The 17,525-nt window shown below is 52.7% G+C and overlaps 4 protein-coding genes across 4 annotated transcripts; 2 read left to right on the top strand and 2 right to left on the bottom strand.

Moving 5' to 3' along the window:
• Positions 1-437: 437 nt before the first annotated feature.
• CBH1_2 (Exoglucanase 1) lies at positions 438-5,254 on the bottom strand. The gene is made up of 4 exons (XM_062942008.1): positions 2,018-5,254; positions 1,502-1,960; positions 862-1,421; positions 438-802 (listed from the first exon to the last, which is right to left on the bottom strand). Exons 1-4 carry the CDS (start codon positions 2,168-2,170, stop codon positions 610-612), a joined length of 1,365 nt encoding a protein of 454 aa, XP_062804927.1. The 5' UTR covers positions 2,171-5,254; the 3' UTR covers positions 438-609.
• Positions 5,255-6,542: 1,288 nt separating this feature from the next.
• QC764_107510 (uncharacterized protein) lies at positions 6,543-9,908 on the top strand (the record flags this gene model as incomplete). Its single annotated transcript, XM_062942007.1, has 1 exon — positions 6,543-9,908. The coding sequence occupies one exon, from the start codon at positions 6,543-6,545 to the stop codon at positions 9,906-9,908; it is 3,366 nt and encodes a 1,121-aa protein (XP_062804926.1).
• A 617-nt stretch (positions 9,909-10,525) lies between these two features.
• On the top strand, positions 10,526-11,919 carry QC764_107500 (uncharacterized protein). The gene is made up of 3 exons (XM_062942006.1): positions 10,526-10,640; positions 10,691-11,554; positions 11,620-11,919. Exons 2-3 carry the CDS (start codon positions 11,384-11,386, stop codon positions 11,806-11,808), a joined length of 360 nt encoding a protein of 119 aa, XP_062804925.1. The 5' UTR covers positions 10,526-10,640; positions 10,691-11,383; the 3' UTR covers positions 11,809-11,919.
• A 200-nt stretch (positions 11,920-12,119) lies between these two features.
• On the bottom strand, positions 12,120-12,914 carry QC764_107490 (uncharacterized protein; the record flags this gene model as incomplete). Its single annotated transcript, XM_062942005.1, has 1 exon — positions 12,120-12,914. One exon carries the CDS (start codon positions 12,912-12,914, stop codon positions 12,120-12,122), a length of 795 nt encoding a protein of 264 aa, XP_062804924.1.
• Positions 12,915-17,525: the final 4,611 nt, after the last annotated feature.

The raw sequence follows: 17,525 nt of genomic DNA, 5'->3' as shown, positions 1-17,525 counted from the left end.
GATGTCGATCACTTGTGCATTTTTGCCTCTTGCTGATAGTCTTGGATGCGTTTTGCTGGAGGATTGGGTATCGTGGTATCCATGCGGGGTATGTCGCGCGTTGTAACCCAGAGCAAACAAACACCACTGCAGTCTGTTTGGGCACGGCAGTGGATCATTATTGCTCCCAGGTTTGTTCGCCTTGGAGATGTCCACTGCTAGTGAGCTGGACTTGAAGTTGGTAGACATTCTTGACATTTATATATGCGACTAACGACTTGGGTGGAAGCGATAAGGCAGCCAAAATGTCAACATTGGGCCCTGTCTATACAAGAAAGTTGGGCTGGCTGGAGATCAAAGGAATGCCCATCGACGCCAGCACTGTCACATGCAAGATGGTTTCTCTCGAGATGGGAGGAAGGCCGGTCCATAAGCACTAGACAGTGTCGATAAGAGAATAGAAAAAATGTGATCAATTTTGTGAAGGGGACAAGAAAATGCAATCTATGTAAGCTGTAGCCGTATGTAAAACCCCCATATATACGGTATCACTACAATCTACCACAACCCAGGCACCTTTTTCTAGCAAGGTTCAACCCTACCCCAACACGCCCAGTCTACCATGCCCATCTAATTGGCAGTGAAAGTCGAGTTGATAGCCCCAAATTTGATGTTGGAGTAAATAACATACGCATCCGGATGAGCAGCCTCAATCGTCGCCGGCACTCCATCAGCAGGATCGCACCTCCCGCGAGCAACACCTGGCTGCTCCGGGTCAGCATCGTTGGGGAAGATGCTGTCGAGCCAGTTCATGTTCACAGCACTGTTTCTCATCATTAGCTTCATCTCTCTCGGGTTTGGAAAAAGGGGGGTGAAACATACTGATCATCCCAAATACTCAAAACCAACACCATCTTCTTCAAGCTCTCCCCCATAGCCCTCATCCCCCCCAGCTGCCCAAAATAATTATTATCCCCAAACGCACTCTTCTGCTGCTCGCAGAAACCCTCACTGATAAAATTCGTCTGGTCCACCCCCGCAACCTCGGTGACAGAATTAGGAATCACATTCCCATCCTGGACGTAATACCGATGGATACTCTTCAAGTTGCCACTGTCGGTCCCGTCGTCGGTGACAAACTGGGTGACGATGGTGAAGGCCCTGGTCGTGTCGACCGTCTTGCCAGGGCCGTAAAACTCCCTGTTGCCGAGGCGGTACGAGTTGAAGTCGCAGCCGTCCTTGTCGCAGATGGAGTTGTACCTGTCGCTGCCGGCGCCGCAGTCGACGCCCTCGCAGCGGGTCTGCTCGTTGACGGAGCAGACGTGCGGGGTGTAGGCTGTCGCGTCCGAGTTTGCTTCCCAGATGTCCATTTCCGCGCAGCAGATGCCGTATTTGCCTGTGCCTGAGTTGCCGTCGGCTCCGCCCCAGCCTTCGACGTTTGCCTGTTGGGAGGGGAGGGGGAGGTTAGTATTTTATGAGTAGAGGGAAGGGGAAAGGGTTGGGGGGGGGAAGGGTGGTGTACCTCGCCATTGATAAACTTGATATCCTGTGGACATTGAGAGTCGCAATACCCAGTGCCATACTTGGCACCGGCCTTGTTCCCGCTGAAAGACTTGAGCCCACCATCCTCGAGCATCTCGCTAAAGTACACGGCGCCGTTCAATCCACACGGGAGCTTGGAGACGTCCACGTCAAAGGTGAATTCCTTGTTGAGGAGGTTGAACAGCTTGTACTTGTCCGAGCTGGCCATGAGGTAGACTCTGGAGCCGACATTCTGGCCGTTGTCGTTTTTCTTGACAAACTGGAGCCTCAGGGCTCCGGACGAAGGGGTGGTGATGCCGTAGGTGCCGCTGTAGTCGGCGCCGTCGACGGCGCAGTTCTTCGCGCAGGTGGCTCCGTCTGGACAGGCGGTTGCGTTCCACTCGTTGCCGGTGTAGCAGTTGGTGTAGCCGTTTGTGATGTGTGTCCAGCGCCAGTTGGCCTGGTTGGGGTGAGTTAGATGTCAATCTTGGAACCTATGGCTTTGATGATAACTTACGTCAAGGACCACCTCCGTGCTCTCCCTTGTACATTGGCCCGGTGCAGTGCACACTTGGATAGGCATAGAAGGATGGCGCTCAGCTGTGTAGGTGCCAACTTGTTGTCCAAGCACGAGGCTGGCAAAGGTGAGGAAAGCTGCTGAGCGGTACATGGTGGCTATGAGGGTGGACGACGGGAGATGAGTGCGGTGCCTCTTTCCAATCTTCTCTCTTTCACTGACAGATCCATCATCTTATACCTCTCGTCGTTCGACATGTTGAACTCATTATTGTGCCCGGTTGAGTTGCCAAGTTTGTCACGGAGGAAGACAAAATGCCTCGAGGTGGCAGGATATTCACTTGTGATCTCTTGCCGTCGTCGCTTACAAGCATCATCATGCCAACTGACCAAGAGATGGAGCAACGACCCCAACACAATAGGTGTTGATCAATTCTCCAGCGGCTAGCAATACCATCCCGCGTCGTAAGCCTCGGGCTCGCTTATCACAACCCCACGAACCATTGCCTCCATTCCAACCAAATCGTTTTCCCCCTCATGCGGGATGATCTCCCGGATCTCAGGGACTCGAAAAGCCTCCTATTTGGGCAGGTTTATCAACCGGGAAGCATTGACGTCGATCCCTGATCAGCGGGTCTGGATGACACCCTATCTCGGACAAGCACTACAAGCTTGCGGGACAAGAAGTCCAAGCATTGAGGCTCTGATTAGAGGGTTAATATAGGCAAAAATGCAAATCCCGGTGATGCGGCCGGGTAATCGATCGGAGACGGGAATGCTGGACGATGCGCGCGAATAACATGAAACAAGACCCAGCCGGACGGAACGTCTTTGTGCGGCTTCTTCTTGGCCTATAATCGGAAGGTGTATTAGAAGAGAGGGTATTACCGCTATGTCCGTTCAACCAGCCCTGCTCTTGGTGTTGACCCGTTATCGATGTTCAGCATGAACGGGACGAGATGCCCTCTGTTCCGGTCGAGTGGGTATCTAAAGGGAGGTTTCAGTCAACCTCGTGCCATGGAAAAACTTTTCTTGTAAAAAGGCAGACCGCGTCATATCAGCTTGGTCTAAGAAGCATGGATGTTGATAAGACCGAGTTATTATTCCATGGTCCACGGCAATATGGGAGCGGTGATTTCGCGGTGAGATTTCAACATCGGATGAGAGTGTACGTGGGATTTAAGAAAGAAGAGTAGGAGAGTAATTGTCTATCGATAAAGACATAATCTTGACCGTCATCAGCGAGGAGCAGAGAGGATATGTAGGAGCAGACGATAGGGAAGACAAAAAGTGTTTGTGAAAGCGAAGGAGATTGACAGTGCCGGCAGACATCCGAACAGAAGTCGCGAGATCCGTTGATGGCTCACTCGCTCTCTCCTGTTGGGTTGTGTATGACTTTTGCCAACCATCAAGGTCCTCAGTGCTAGGCACCAGCCGGTAGAAGCTTTATTTATTAGTTCGACCTAGTAGATTTTAACCAGGCCCAGTACCCTCATCACAAAGCTCTCGCGGTCAAGTGGTAAGGCTATTGGGGCTACCCTCCGCCGGGGCTCACCGAGAGCCCCAAGACGCCCCCCGTTCGATTCTTCGTTAAAACCTCTAGGTTTTCGTAACCGGTCAATGGCCGGTGAGCTTTTTGCGATTTTATTTGTCTGTTGTTTACTTTACATGTAGTGGTCTACTCTAGCTGTTTCTCTTATCTTTTTTCTCTCTCTCGGGTTTATTTGATTCTAGGAGTCAGTCCTCCATCACCTGTTTTTGTTCCATGAATTTCGAGTCTTCTATAATTAACCGACCATGTGCTAAGAAGAAGAGTTATGAGAGGATGATATGTCGAGGTCCCTACCGTCTGACTTTTCTATCGTCTACTTTGACATGGTTGCAACTAACTCAGGGATGCAAAATGATGTTTGCGAATATCAAAAACCCGAGACACAGGCAGATTAGGCAGGAAGATAGCAGTAAGTAAAGCCACAACAAACCGCGAGATGCCAGCGCATTGTATATTGTAGCCTAGGTATGATGTGGCTGGTATGAGTGTGTGATAACCTTGAATCCTTCGCTTGTCAGGGCCGCTTTCATCACGACCATGTGGCACGATCAAGATCAGTCGCATGAAACAGCGGGGATGAACAAATGCCAACTACAGAGAAGCATAAATCACCTGCCCGTCGCTCGGAATTGGGACATTCGTAATACATGCGGGCATACATGCTGGCCTATGACTGCTGCACCCCAGACCTATTCCACTCGCACCTCTCGGTTTCGAAGCACGATGGCTGAACAAACCTTGGGGGCATATACCGAGTCTGGACTGGTCAAGGTATTCTGGGAATAAACTCCATATTTGTTCCGGGCGTCTGGGGGCAGGGGATCGCGAGGTTGAAACAAATGTTACACAACCAAGCAGTCAAGCCACCGCCGGAGGAGGCTTGTCTAGTGGAGAACTACAGGTCCGCAAGGATCTCGAATCACACTCGGTAGATGCTTTGAGGCTGATCAAAAAGGTGCCGCTCTTGCCGGAATCCGCCGGGCGTCTGTTCGTATCAACAACTGCCGGGCCGTACGGTTAGTAATCCTTCTCCTCATGCTTCCAAAGGGAAGAAACATTTCAGACGGCATGGCCCGCCGTTGCGGAGGTTGCGGGGCCGGGACTGACGCCATGATCCGAACGGACGGCACCCAAGACAAACAGCGAGGGTCAACGCCACGAGGCTGTGCAGGCCCTACGGGAGCTTGGCAAACCAGCGATAACACTTAAAAGATGCCGAAAACCAGGCTTTGATGTCAGCAGTTGTTATGCAACATCGGGAAGCCTAAAGCTGTGGAAATTGTCAGTTGCAAGCAGACAATGGCTTTGTCGATGTGGTCACTCGATCTTGAGAAACACAGAATTCAGGAGGAAAGCAGAGAGGATCGTGATACTGGCCTGGACTTGACAGATCCACCACGGCCTTGTGGAGACGCTCGGGTTTCTTTGCATGATCGGCACGCTAACAAAGACAAGCACTTTTTGACGGGTTGTTGCCGAGAATCTTGAGATTCTTTTAAATCGACAGATGCTGTGTGAGGGGTCTCAATAACAGGGCGCCGAACTGGCGAGTTTGAAACTAGGGAGACTCCTTGCGTTACTCTCAAAATGCCTTGCCCTCTTCTTTCCTGCATTTCTATGCCACGTCCAGGGTGGCTGTGCGCCTACCGCTCGCCGTGCAGTGGATGCCTTGTCAGTAGCGCGAAGGTGGGGTGGGGACAAGCTTCCTGTTCGAGCCTCACCACAGAAAACCCCAGCGCGGGGTGGAAGGTTATACAGATGCAATTCTGCCTCTTGGGTCTGCCAATTCTGCCCATCGGCAAGGGAGAGGCACTGCCTCATGTCGTCTGCGAATCACAGCATTCTCTACAGTGCTAACCAGGGACCTTCTCGAATCGTATCCATGAGCGACATTGGTGATTACCCATCATTATCTGTCTTGGGCGTTGCTTGTTGCACACTGTTGCCCCACTAAACGGTTCCCCTCCTCGACCATCTCACCATTGACCGTCTCACCATACTTTGTCGCCGCATTCTCACGGGTCCTGACGGTGGCCGAATCTGCCAACCCAAGAGGCGGAACAGTCGGCGTTCTCTCTTGTGCCTGTGCTGTGGCTTGACTCTGGATGACAGAAGCCAATTCATCCATCTTGCCCCCTTCGGCTTTCAATATCGTGTCTGAGTAGCCGCACTGAATTCTGCAACCTCTCAGTCACCTTTCCATCACTCCTTTTTTTTTTTTTTTTTTTTTTTTTTTTTTTTTATGTTACCACCATTTCTGCAGGTTGCCCGCCCATAGATGCAGCTGACTGATCAATTCGGTCTATCGTTATCCATCTTTGCCTTAATCCATGTTTTTGGCTGCCTCCCGCCTTCTCAGCTTTATCTCTACACAACCTCACCATTCTGTTATACCTTGATATCTGGTGTTTTCCATCAAAGATTGATCATCTCAACCTCTTGACCGTTGGTATCTTTGCATCCCCCCCTTTCCTTTCCACAAGCATTTTAAGCGCTTGGCTCAGTCCAGGCTCGGAACCGCAGCCGTCGCCCTGCGCCTCGCCCCCAATTATCACCCCTGTCAGCGGGCCACTGGCCCAAGGAACAGGTGCGGCGTGCCTCATCTAGCAGTGCGCGCGCCAGCAACAGCAGCACTCCAACTCTTCTCTTTCAATCCTCCTGCTCTCGACACGCCGATCACTTGATTTCTCCTGAACCACATTCCTGCTTCTGCTGCGACCTTCCATAGCACTTCCAAGCGGAATTCGGACCGTGGTTGGCGCATTTGTAGCTGGCAAAGACAGTGACACCCGACACAACACTCCCGTTGCGCAGCCGCAGGACCATGTATGCCGCCTAGGGTCATTGACTCCCCACCTCTCGACCAAGATATCGGGAGCTCCACCGGCTCTTCCCCCTTCATAGACAAGACAACGCCCCCAGATCTCATCGTATAATATATCACCCTGGACTTTCCTACCCGCCGTCCGCAAATATGTCTTCGATTCACACCATATACCCCTCATCCGTCCCTGACACCACCACACGCCGCCGGGACCGGATTGATGAACCCCGCAGACCTCACCAGCAACCACAACAGCAACCGCAACAACAACTTCACCTCCAGCAATATCAACTTCAAGGCGCCCCGTCGACGCCAAGTAAGAACAGCCATCTCTCTGCATACCCATCGCCCCAACAGCAGTACTCCTCGCCCTCCCTAAACGTCAACACCCCTGCCGAGTCCGAGTCCACCCTCAGTGTTCACTACCAGTCGAGCGAATTCAGCGAAGTTGACGATCCCTTCTTTGGCGCGAGCTTCAATAGCATTGGCGGCTCCCCTTCTTTCTTGGTGGACGATAGCTTGGATTCGTTTCTTGTCGACCAACAGACATCTCAGTCCAACATTTCGACTAGCTCGCAACATGTGCCACAGGCTGGCGCGGTCACCTTTCCTCTGAGTCCCGACAAGACCCCTTCACTATCCACGGCTTCACCCCACGCAGACGGGAAAAGCGAGTTTGCAACATTTCCTGACCTGTCTCAGCCATCGATTGGGCCGCACGAGCTCTCACTTACAGCACAGTCGTCTTCTGTCGACTTGACTCCAAGGACAAGCAACAGTGAGGAGTCAAGCGACAGCGGCCTTGCCCCAGCAGCTCCCATTATGCATAGTCATAGTCCGCGAGTCACAGTCTCCCATTGGGAACAAGACAACAATGTCGGGTCATATGAGTTCAACACCAGCCAGCAGGCAGTGCATGAGGCCGAGCCATCTCCCACTGTCCGTGATCTCTCGGGCCGATGGGCGAATCAATCCACAGGCCCGAGCGGTTTGGACCCAGCTCGTCGACCAAACGTCGAGGTCCCGAGCATGAATGAGCTGGCTTCAGATCGTGACCGGGAACAGCAAAACAGAAGGGTTGACAGTTGGCTGCAGAAGCATACTGCCCGAACAACACCTTCAGAGTTCGTGCCTGTCATGCCTCAGGATGCCAACACCAATGTTCCCGATCGCGAGATTGAAGTATCAGAGACGCAGAATGTGCTAAAACCTGGCCAAACGTACTACAACGAGAACGCCGCGGGTGGTTTGACGGAAGAGGATGTCGATTTCATTCGACAGAATCGCAACTGGGCTGATGGACCCATGGTATCGTCCATTTCTTCCACTCGGCACCAGCCCGAGACCGCTCAAGCCGCTATTGCGAGATATACGCGGATGTGCGATAACGAGTCGGTTGTATCTCGAGCAGCAACATGGGGAACACGACGTCGCAGTTTACCTAGCATCTTTGATTATGATGTGCAGGCGACCACAAACCTCTTCAAGAAGCTCTCGCTGAGCCGAGGTGATAACAGTCGACGACCGAGCATCATTGGGGTCATGCGCGACAAGCTCACCCGGAAACCAAGTGTCAACAATAGCAAGCGGTCTCGTGGCGTTGAAAACGATGATGCAAGCTCTGGGGGAACCGACACATCTTTTGAGCGAAGAGACAGCCAGGTGAAGCTCGCACCACCAAGCCCCACCCCATGGAACAGAAAGAACAGTGTTCCAAGCATCAACACGGCGCTTGTTGCCATGGGGGGAAGTGTGGCAGCCATTGGGACCACACATGCCCGATCCGGCTCCCTCAGCGCCACTCCTGTCCACTCTCCAGTCGTGAGGAGCCCGAGCACGCTGAGCGTCAAGAAGCCCTTGATGAACCGATTGAGAAGCAAGTCAGAGAACCAACCGCCTGGCATTGTCGACATGTGGAAGATGACCGGTGGGCCGCCGGTTTCCAACCTTGGGAATGCCAAGTCGAATGCTGGTGATTTGGATGACGATGATGACGAGGAAGATGACGGATTTGAAGAAGGCGACAAGACGGAGTCAACCAAGCTCATTGATGACATCACCCCCAACATGGCGGGCTTCAAGGACCACGTTCTCAAGTTGAATCCTCAACTGAGTACCGTCAACGCCTATCTGGTTGAACGTATCGCCCACCAGCAGATCATCCGGTACAAGGGCCTCCTCAACTCTCGGGTAAAGCACATCCAGGCTGTCAAAGCACAAAACTGCAACTGCGGTAGCATGTGCATTGCACTCGGAGGCAGTGCCAATATCCTCAACGCCGGCGGTACCGACCCCCTATCTGCCAGGTTTGACGGTTCGGATGGAGAAATCACGCCGCTAGAGGGCGCGATCAATCAGGAGAGCTTCCCTCAAGACATCCCCATGCCTCCTACCAGCACACTGCCTGCCGAGTTTGAGTGTCAGCTGTGTTTCACGTCAAAGAAATTCCAGAAGCCTTCTGACTGGACCAAACATGTCCATGAAGATGTCCAGCCGTTTACCTGCACCTGGGACCGATGCAGAGACCCCAAAATCTTCAAGAGAAAGGCAGACTGGGTCCGCCACGAGAACGAAGGTCATCGGCACCTGGAGTGGTGGACGTGCGACGTTGAGGACTGCCGTCATATCTGCTACCGCCGTGACAACTTCCTTCAACACTTGGTTCGCGAGCACAAGTTTGCTGAGCCCAAGGTGAAGACCAAGGCGGCCATCAAGCGGGCAGGTGGTAACGACCCCACCTGGCAAAGAGTCGAGGCTTGTCACAAAGAGACCACTGCTTTGCCTCAACAAGAACCATGCCGCTTCTGTGGCAAGACGTTCCCGACCTGGAAGAAGTTGACTGTCCACTTGGCCAAGCACATGGAGCAGATCAGCTTGCCGATTCTCAAGCTGGTAGCCAAGAAGGATCTCGACGAGGATACCATCATCAGTCCTGTCCAAGATCCGCCACCGCGGCAGTTTCCTCCCACATTCAACACCCAAACCCAGTGGGATCGATCTCCGGTTGGCCAGGGGCCAATGGTCCGTCAACAAGGCCCAATGCCAGTATATACGAATGCGCCGCTCCCTGGCCAGTTTGTCTACCATCACGCTATACCTCAGCAACAACAGTTTTACCCTCAACACCACAGCGATTTTGGTGATCTCGCTCAGAGCATGGGTCAGACCAATCTCAACATGCAACCGGTCGGACACCACCCCGTCACTGGCTTCACTAGCCTCAACACGCCCGCCTTTGGCGGCGGACTTCCCGTCACAACAAGCCCTTACATGTCAACGCCGCCAAACAATTATGTGTCTACTCCAGAGATAGAGCCCTTTCCCGCCATGCCAACCATGTCGATGAACGCTCTGGGGCTGCAAGATCCCAGCGCGGGGGTCCAGATGGGGTATGGGGGTAACATGCTTGATATTCATGCGACTGGGCCTGAACATCAGTTTACACCCCAGGGTTCAGTGTCACCGTTTTCTCACTCGCCACACCAACCCCAGGGACCGTTTTACCACCCTCAGTGATGTTGTTTTCGTTCATTGAGGTTTGCTAGTGTTTGTTGATTTTGATGATTACGAAAGAAAAAAGTCATTTGGTTGGGATTGATTGAGTACGAGATACCCAGTTTTGTACCGAAATGTTTTAGGTTTTTGGTGTATCTGCTTGGTCATGGAGCTGGATTTGGTGGGATGGCTTGTTGAAGTATATACCCCTTTTTGTGTTCTCTTCTCATGAGGTGGTTAGTTCATTTGGGGTCTTGAATGATAGCGGAATAGTGTTGTCTGGGTTTATCTTATTCTTGTTTCATCTTTCGAATTTCACGGCCGAATGTGGGTATGATCGTAATCGGTTGAGGGTTTGGGTGGGCGTTGATGATATTTGCTCTTATGACATGCGGAATAGAATTAGGCTTCTTCTCACGAACAGTGGTATGGACACTCGTGTTCCGCTCGAATGCCTACATCCAAATGAGAAAACAAAGTAAAATTGCGCTCTTCATACCAAAAGAGGGTTCAGGTTGTGGAAAGAGAGCTGGTGTTGAACCATAAATGGTGTTCTTATCGCCATTCAGGGGATTTCTCTTATCAGCGACGACCCCTCCATCCATCCTCTCTCACCCTCACTCACTCTTCCACACCCCTCCACTTTGACAAGACTGCGTCATACGATTTTCTCACCTTCCATTTTGACGAAGACTTGAAAGTTGTGTCATTCAGGTTCTCTTTCGTCACATCGGCCCTGAGATTATTTTCAAGGTAAGTTTTCTCTGATAAACCCTCTGAATTCGCTTGACTCACAATTACAGAGATAGGTACCCCGCAACACCACAACAGTCTCGCCCTCACTCACCTCAACTCACACCTCTTAACAACCCACTCAGTCACTGTTTCGTTAAAGTACTTTCACCACCCCCACCAACTAGCACCATATCTTTCTCACCCACCTTCACCCCCAAAATGTCAACCCCACATCCATCCCCCTCCTCCCAACCCCCGCCCTCCGCTCCCTCACCACCGCCGACCTCCTCCCAGCAGCAGTCTCAGTCAAGAACCTATCCAGCACCCTCCTCCGCGCAGCCACAGACGCCTGGGACCGCCCCCTCCGCCCCCAACCCCTCCTCCTCTCGGCAGAGATCAGTTTCACCTCCCCCTTTGAAACCGCCTCCGCAACCGACAAGCTAGGCGAGGACACGATCCACTACGGCAATTTATCAAAGGCACTCCTCGACACTGTAGAGACTTACTTCGGCCCTAATTCTGCAGCCGCCATTTCTTCTCCAGAGGAGGACGAGGGGGATGCGATCTCGGTGCTGAACCAGATATTCGTTCATCTCACTGGGTTGTCTATCGATGGTGTCAAGGGGGACGGAACCCCTTTTTTGGGGGGGAGTTTAGATAGGATCGGGTTTCTGGGTGTGAAGCTGACGCTCCCAAAAGCGAGCTTGCTCGGCGAGGGTGTGAGTCTCACCGCAAGCGCGGGGTTTGACAACACGGGAAAAATGACCGCCCGCGCGCTAGGGATGGAGATCACCAGACTCGGAGTGCCGACGTTGGTCGGGGTTAACCCTAACGAGCGGGAGGCGAGGCAGATGTTGGTTGTTACGGTGGGGATTGAGGGGATCAAGGTGAGGGGGGATAGGTATGTCAGGGTTGAAAAGGCGGTTGTGAAGGTGAGTGAAAAATGAAGCAAAAAAAGAAAAGGGGATGGGATAGAAATGCTGACTGAGTGAAATAGGCGCTGGGGGAGTCATCATTCGAGACGTTGGAAGCGTTGGGGGCGCACTTGATTGACAAGGTGGAGGAGGTTTTTGTCAATGGGGAGGATTACACCGTCAGAGTAAAAATCGAGAAGCCGATTGCGGTTCCGTTGGCCGAGTGTCCGGTTGTGGAGGTGAGGAGAGTGGTGAAGGATTATTATAGGTGATTTGCTGTACGGCATCAAAGTGTTCATCTAGCATTGCTTGAAGCAGTTGCCTCCAGTCTATTTGAGCCTCCCTCTCTATCTTACACCTCAACACCGAAATTCAAAGTGTCCCATTCTCAAGGTCGTCTAGCGGCTCCCCCCTTCTAAAACCCCAAAGGAAATGATGATATCGAATACTAAAAATTAGGTAAACCCTGCCTCTGTCTGTCCAACCTCACACATGCTGTCCTGTTGCCCCCACTGAGTAGGAGTACTGTATACCTCCTACTCATACACCCCCACCTCCTCTCAAAAACTTGACCAACCCTCTCTCATATACTCAACTTGACCCTCTCACAAAGCGGCACATCCCCCCCCGTCAACCCATCCACCAACTCTTTGTCTGGATCAAACAGCATGATATGAAAATGCTCCACACTCTTGACAGACTTCAAACAGGTCCAATTCCTGAACCAAACAACCCTCCCCTCCTCTAAGCCCCCCTCCACCACAAACTTCTTCCTCACCCACTCCCCCACCACCTTTGTCTCTTTCTCCGTCAAATCCCCCTTTTCCCCCTCGGCCTCGAGCTCAAACTTGACCCACACCACCAGATGGACAATCTTGCCATCTATACCGTACGGCCAGTCATTCCGGAGTATCTTGACATCCTCCTCACACTCAAACGGCTCGTCACCCTTGGGGATGATGGGGTGCTCCCAACCGAGACGCTGCGAGAGGATAAAGTTCATGACGGAGCCGTACTGCTGCTTGATATTATAACAAAACTCGTGGTAGCGGCGGAGGTCCGAGGGGATGCGCTGGAAGAGGTCGGGGCGGTACGACCGGATCTTGGAGAGGACCGTGGGCCAGGATTCGATTTCGTAGTGGGAGTCGGGGGTGGAGATTATGGAGAGGTCTTTTGGGTTGAGGTTGAGGAGGTAGGAGGGGCAGGTTTGGGTGCGGAGGTGGGGGGGGACGTTTACGTTCCAGTAGGGGATGTATTCTTCATCTTTGCGGGATTGTTCTTCTGAGGAGTTGGTGCCTTTGGGGGAAGAGGCGGTAGCATTGCCGTTGGTGGTGTTGGTGGTGGATGTCATTGGGGGATCATCAGATGTGCTGCCCATGGTTCGTGGGGGTGGGGGGAGTGTTTTACACGCAAGAGACGACAGGTTGAAAAAGAGAGAAGTGAGACAAGGTGGGTGCAGAAAGAGAGCTGAGATACGATTGGCTCGGTGTTTGAGGTTGTCAGAAGTGACTTGATCGTCGTCGGTCCCGAACGATGGACTCCAGTTCGAATGCAGGCGACAGTGGCTTGCTGATATTCGTTGGGCCTACAGTGCCCCACATACCGTAGGGAGGCCCAACAACCTGGAAGGAATGCAGACAGCTGAAGAAAGCCCGTCGTGAGGCTGGCTTGCAGCCTGGGTGGCTTGCATGGGCTGATCAGGGACAATCGCAAAGGGCAGGCGCAACACAACGGAAGCTGAAAGAGCGGAGCGGAGACCAGTGGGCTCACACCCCGGAGCAGAGTGGGTGGACGGCGAATCTCCGGCCGAGTGGGGCCGACATTTTGCTTGGCAATCTCGGACCTCGTACCGAGAGACAGCGAGGGGGCCGGACCGAGACCTGTCTTAGCCCCCTGGTGCTCCCAGAAAAATCTACGGCCCGGGGCTATTGTTTTCTTGGCCTAGTGCAGACCACAAATAGCTGCACGTTCCCATCAGATTGGACACTGTCCGATAGTCCCAAGATCTTGGATCACTCTGGACTGGGCCGGAGCATTGGAGGCTAGGGGACATCGAAGCGAGGGGGACCCCGTGGGCCGTTTGCTTCGTGGCGGGTTGCTGTTTGTTTCTTGTTTGCTTTTCCTCGGCATATTTGCAAAAGATATATTGACCGGATCGTCATGATTGAGAGAGATAACGATACACGGCAACCGAAAAGTGGCAATGACTTTCATCATGTCCCTCACTCAAGAAACTGACGAAAATGTCTCGGGTACCGATATCACGCTTCGTCGAAAAGGAGAGGCAAAACAACTTGGCTCCTTTCCCCACGTGGGTCCCTTTCTTCATCGGCGGAGCGCGATCGCGAGATTCCGAGATTCCACGCATCTGTTCTAGGACCCATTCATTTTGCGGCAGTGCTGGGGGTAGCAGCTGGGCAGCCTTGCACCTCCTTTCTTGATGCCTTGCATTTGGAAGCCGTCAACTCACGAAGCGACCGTTCTCAATAAAAACCTAGTGGAGCTCGGAACGAGGGACACTGGCCCGTCATTTTCGTGGCGAGATGCGATATTTTCCAGAAAATACGACGTTGCCTTTATTCCCTCCCTCTGAAAGGGCTCTGGACGATAACGGGCCGAGTTGGGGGAGCTGAAGGAGGTCTGATATCTTGTGGTGGTGTTTTATATCTGACAGCTCGTGATAGTGGCTGGATCTGCTCGACAGCCCGCCACCAACAAAAAAAAAAAGAAAGAAAAAAACGCCCTCCAGATAGGAGAGATATCGACATGGCAATAAAACAATTCCAAGCAGCATCCCGCTCGCCGTTTGCCTGGCGAATAACTGAGGCGCCTCGACTCCTGATCGAGACGGCATCAAATTTCCCGGTTGATGGGCTGGTGGAACTTGGGTTATGACAGCGAGCCCATCATCTGTTTTTAGCTCCCGTTGGGCTGAAGCTTCAGTTCTCGGGTTTGCCAGACACCATGGCAACCAGCAGGGGCTTCCTGGAAATGCTACCGTGTGGGAGAGGGGTAGTTTTGGCCCAGCTGTTAAGGAATCGGGTACCAGGTGGCACAGGCCAATATTCATATCCAGACTTCGTCGATGGAAGGAGGAGGCTTGTTCAGCACTTCAGTTTTGAGAAGGCGGCGTGTTCATGCGACTTGATATATCGGAGGATATCTCAGCACCGGATGGTTTTTCTGATTTCTTTGTGCAACTGTCAACAGCAGGACCAGTCGACAGGTTACTGTGACGGCATCAATTCTATAGGTAGGCTCCATAAGTATCGAAGCCCAGTTAGTACCCCGCGATTTCCGGCGCGGGAGTTGCGCTTCAGAAATCAGACAACATGTCACCGTGACACGGGTCAAACAGTGCAGCAACGTTGAAGAGCTGCAAAGCTCCTGCGCCTACCATTGGGTTCCGTGCCGTGAGAATTGGCGGAAAACTCGAAGCTCAGCTGGTGGTGGGTGGTCAGTTGTGGTATCAAGATGCCCCTGCCTGTGGTGACGCCACTCGCAGAAGTGATCCTCGTCTGACAGGAGCGGCAGTTCGGGTACCTGATGCACTAACAATAACTTTTTGCCCGATTGAGCTGCTATGGCCCAATGCTTCTCCTGGCCGACATTCGTAACTCACCACCTACTACTCAGGTATTAAAACCTTCAAGATTCAGGGGCACCCTCTTGAGCTCTGCATTCCACGTCCTTCTTCTCTTTCCATCCGTCCATCCTCAAGGTTCAAACCACTGTGAACCGTCGTTGCTGCTGCAAGCTTGAGAATAGTTACAGGTACGTCTTCCAGGTTACTTGAAAGTTGGAGCTACCTGGATGTTGGGAACCCCTCCCCCTCTTCCTCCCCCCGCCCTCATCTGGATCTGTTCATCTCGAGCTTCCACCCCCTTCCTCCATGTGATTGCTTGCAATTCGCCAGTTCCACTGCAGGAAAGAGGGTCTATCCAGGTTGATCCTGCTCCTATTTCAAGGCCTGTCAACTCCTTTTATTACGTCAACCGGCTAATTTATCTCGTAAAACAGCACCTGCCCAACAGCTACTACATCTGTAACTTCCCCCTCCATCGTCATCGAACTTCTTCCCAACACCTCTTCAACCAAACCACTTTTTCTCTTTTCCTCTTCTCACCGCCAACATAGCTCTCCCATTCTTCCAGTCCGCCCAAAGCATCTTCACCAATCACACGGCGAAAATGGCACAGGCGATTAAGAGCGCTCTCCCATCCCACCTCAAGCCCGGCAACGGCGACGAGCAGGAGTTTGCCAAGAGACATCATGGCAAGACTCGTTCCCACATGGTTAGTTTTTGCACATCTCCTATTCCCATCCCTTCTGCTGGTGTGTTGTTCTCTTGGACGAGTGCGAGGACGGGTTCTGCCGAGTCGGTGCCGCTCCCCAACAAAGGAGGATCCGAGCAGGACCACGGCTTGCTCCAGCCCGTGGCACAAGCGAGCAACTGCTTCTGTGACGTGCATCATCCGCCTGTCACGGGTTCACCAACATCATCACCGACAAAGAACACGGCCCGGTCACCCGCTCTGTCTCCCGAACTGCCTTGTTGTCCGACTCGAAAGGTGGAGTTGCTCCAACGGCGCAATCTCCCGGCCCTTCCCAAGACAGGATCCCAACTGTTGGACGAGCTGTGCACGAACAATCTATCCGTAATAACTCCGAGAGAATCCCGCTGTGGACAATATGGGACCGGGGCTGTCCGTCGAAGGGACAACAACAGCATTAATGGGTTTCTTGTTGCCATGCACTGGCACAATGGCTTCAATGACGTCAGACTAACCCGCAATTTTCCACCAGGCTTTCGAGAACACCTCGACCAACATTGCTGCTGCCCAGATGCGCAATGCTCTCACCAACCTCGCCGAGACCGTGAAGGACCCCAAGGAGAAGAAGCTGTTCGAGACCGAGATGGACAACTTCTTCTCCTTGTTCCGCCGCTATCTCAATGACAAGGCTAAGGGCAACGAGGTGTATGTGTTCCTCAGAATTGGCTGAACAAAGATCATGTGGCTGACGGGAAAATAGCTCGTGGGACCGCATTGCTCCTCCCGCTGCTGGCCAAGTCGTCGATTACGAGGACTTGGCCCACTCCGAGTCTGTTGGCTTCCTCAACAAGCTTGCTGTTCTCAAGCTCAACGGTGGTCTCGGTACCTCCATGGGTTGCGTTGGTCCCAAGTCGGTCATTGAGGTCCGTGATGGCATGTCTTTCCTTGACATGTCCGTCCGCCAGGTCGAGCACCTCAACCGCAGCTACGGCTCCAACGTCCCCATTCTCCTCATGAACTCTTTCAACACCCACGATGATACCGCGGCGATTATCAAGAAGTATGAGGGTCATAACGTCGACATTCTTACCTTTAACCAGTCGAGGTACCCCAGAATCTTCAAGGACTCCCTCCTCCCGGTCCCCAAGTCCTTTGACTCTGCTCTCCATGACTGGTATCCTCCCGGACACGGTGACGTTTTCGAGTCCCTCTACAACTCTGGTGTTCTTGACCAGCTCATCGACCGTGGCATCGAGATCATCTTCCTTTCCAACGCTGACAACCTCGGCGCCGTTGTTGACCTCCGCATTCTCCAGCACATGGTTGAGAGCGAAGCCGAGTACATCATGGAGTTGACCAACAAGACCAAGGCCGATGTCAAGGGTGGTACCATCATTGACTACGAGGGCAGCGTCCGCCTTCTCGAAATCGCCCAGGTCCCCAAGGAGCATGTCAACGAGTTCAAGTCCATCAAGAAGTTCAAGTACTTCAACACCAACAACATCTGGATGAACGTCAAGGCCATCAAGCGCGTCGTCGAGAATAACGAGCTCGAGATGGAGATCATTCCTAACGGCAAGACCATCCCCGGCGATAAGAAGGGTGAGTCGGACATTAGCATTCTCCAGCTGGAGACCGCTGTTGGTGCTGCCATCAAGCACTTCAAGAACGCCCACGGTGTCAACGTTCCCCGTCGCCGCTTCTTGCCCGTCAAG

Source organism: Podospora pseudoanserina, chromosome 1 (genome assembly GCF_035222485.1).
Source record: "Podospora pseudoanserina strain CBS 124.78 chromosome 1, whole genome shotgun sequence".
Taxonomy (NCBI): Eukaryota; Fungi; Ascomycota; class Sordariomycetes; order Sordariales; family Podosporaceae; genus Podospora; species Podospora pseudoanserina.
The sequence above is the reverse complement of the archived record's forward strand: the minus strand, read 5'-3'. Positions and strand labels throughout refer to the sequence as shown.

Coding starts and splice junctions, on each gene's coding strand:
- CBH1_2 (XM_062942008.1), bottom strand. CDS start 2,170: ATGTACCGCTCAGCAGCTTTCCTCACCTTTGCCAGCCTCGTGCTTGGA. Junction 1,422..1,501: donor TCAAGTTTATCAATGGCGAG/GTACACCACCCT, acceptor CCCTCCCAACAG/GCAAACGTCGAAGGCTGGGG. Junction 803..861: donor TTGAGTATTTGGGATGATCA/GTATGTTTCACC, acceptor GATGAGAAACAG/TGCTGTGAACATGAACTGGC.
- QC764_107500 (XM_062942006.1), top strand. CDS start 11,384: ATGACCGCCCGCGCGCTAGGGATGGAGATCACCAGACTCGGAGTGCCG. Junction 11,555..11,619: donor TTGAAAAGGCGGTTGTGAAG/GTGAGTGAAAAA, acceptor TGAGTGAAATAG/GCGCTGGGGGAGTCATCATT.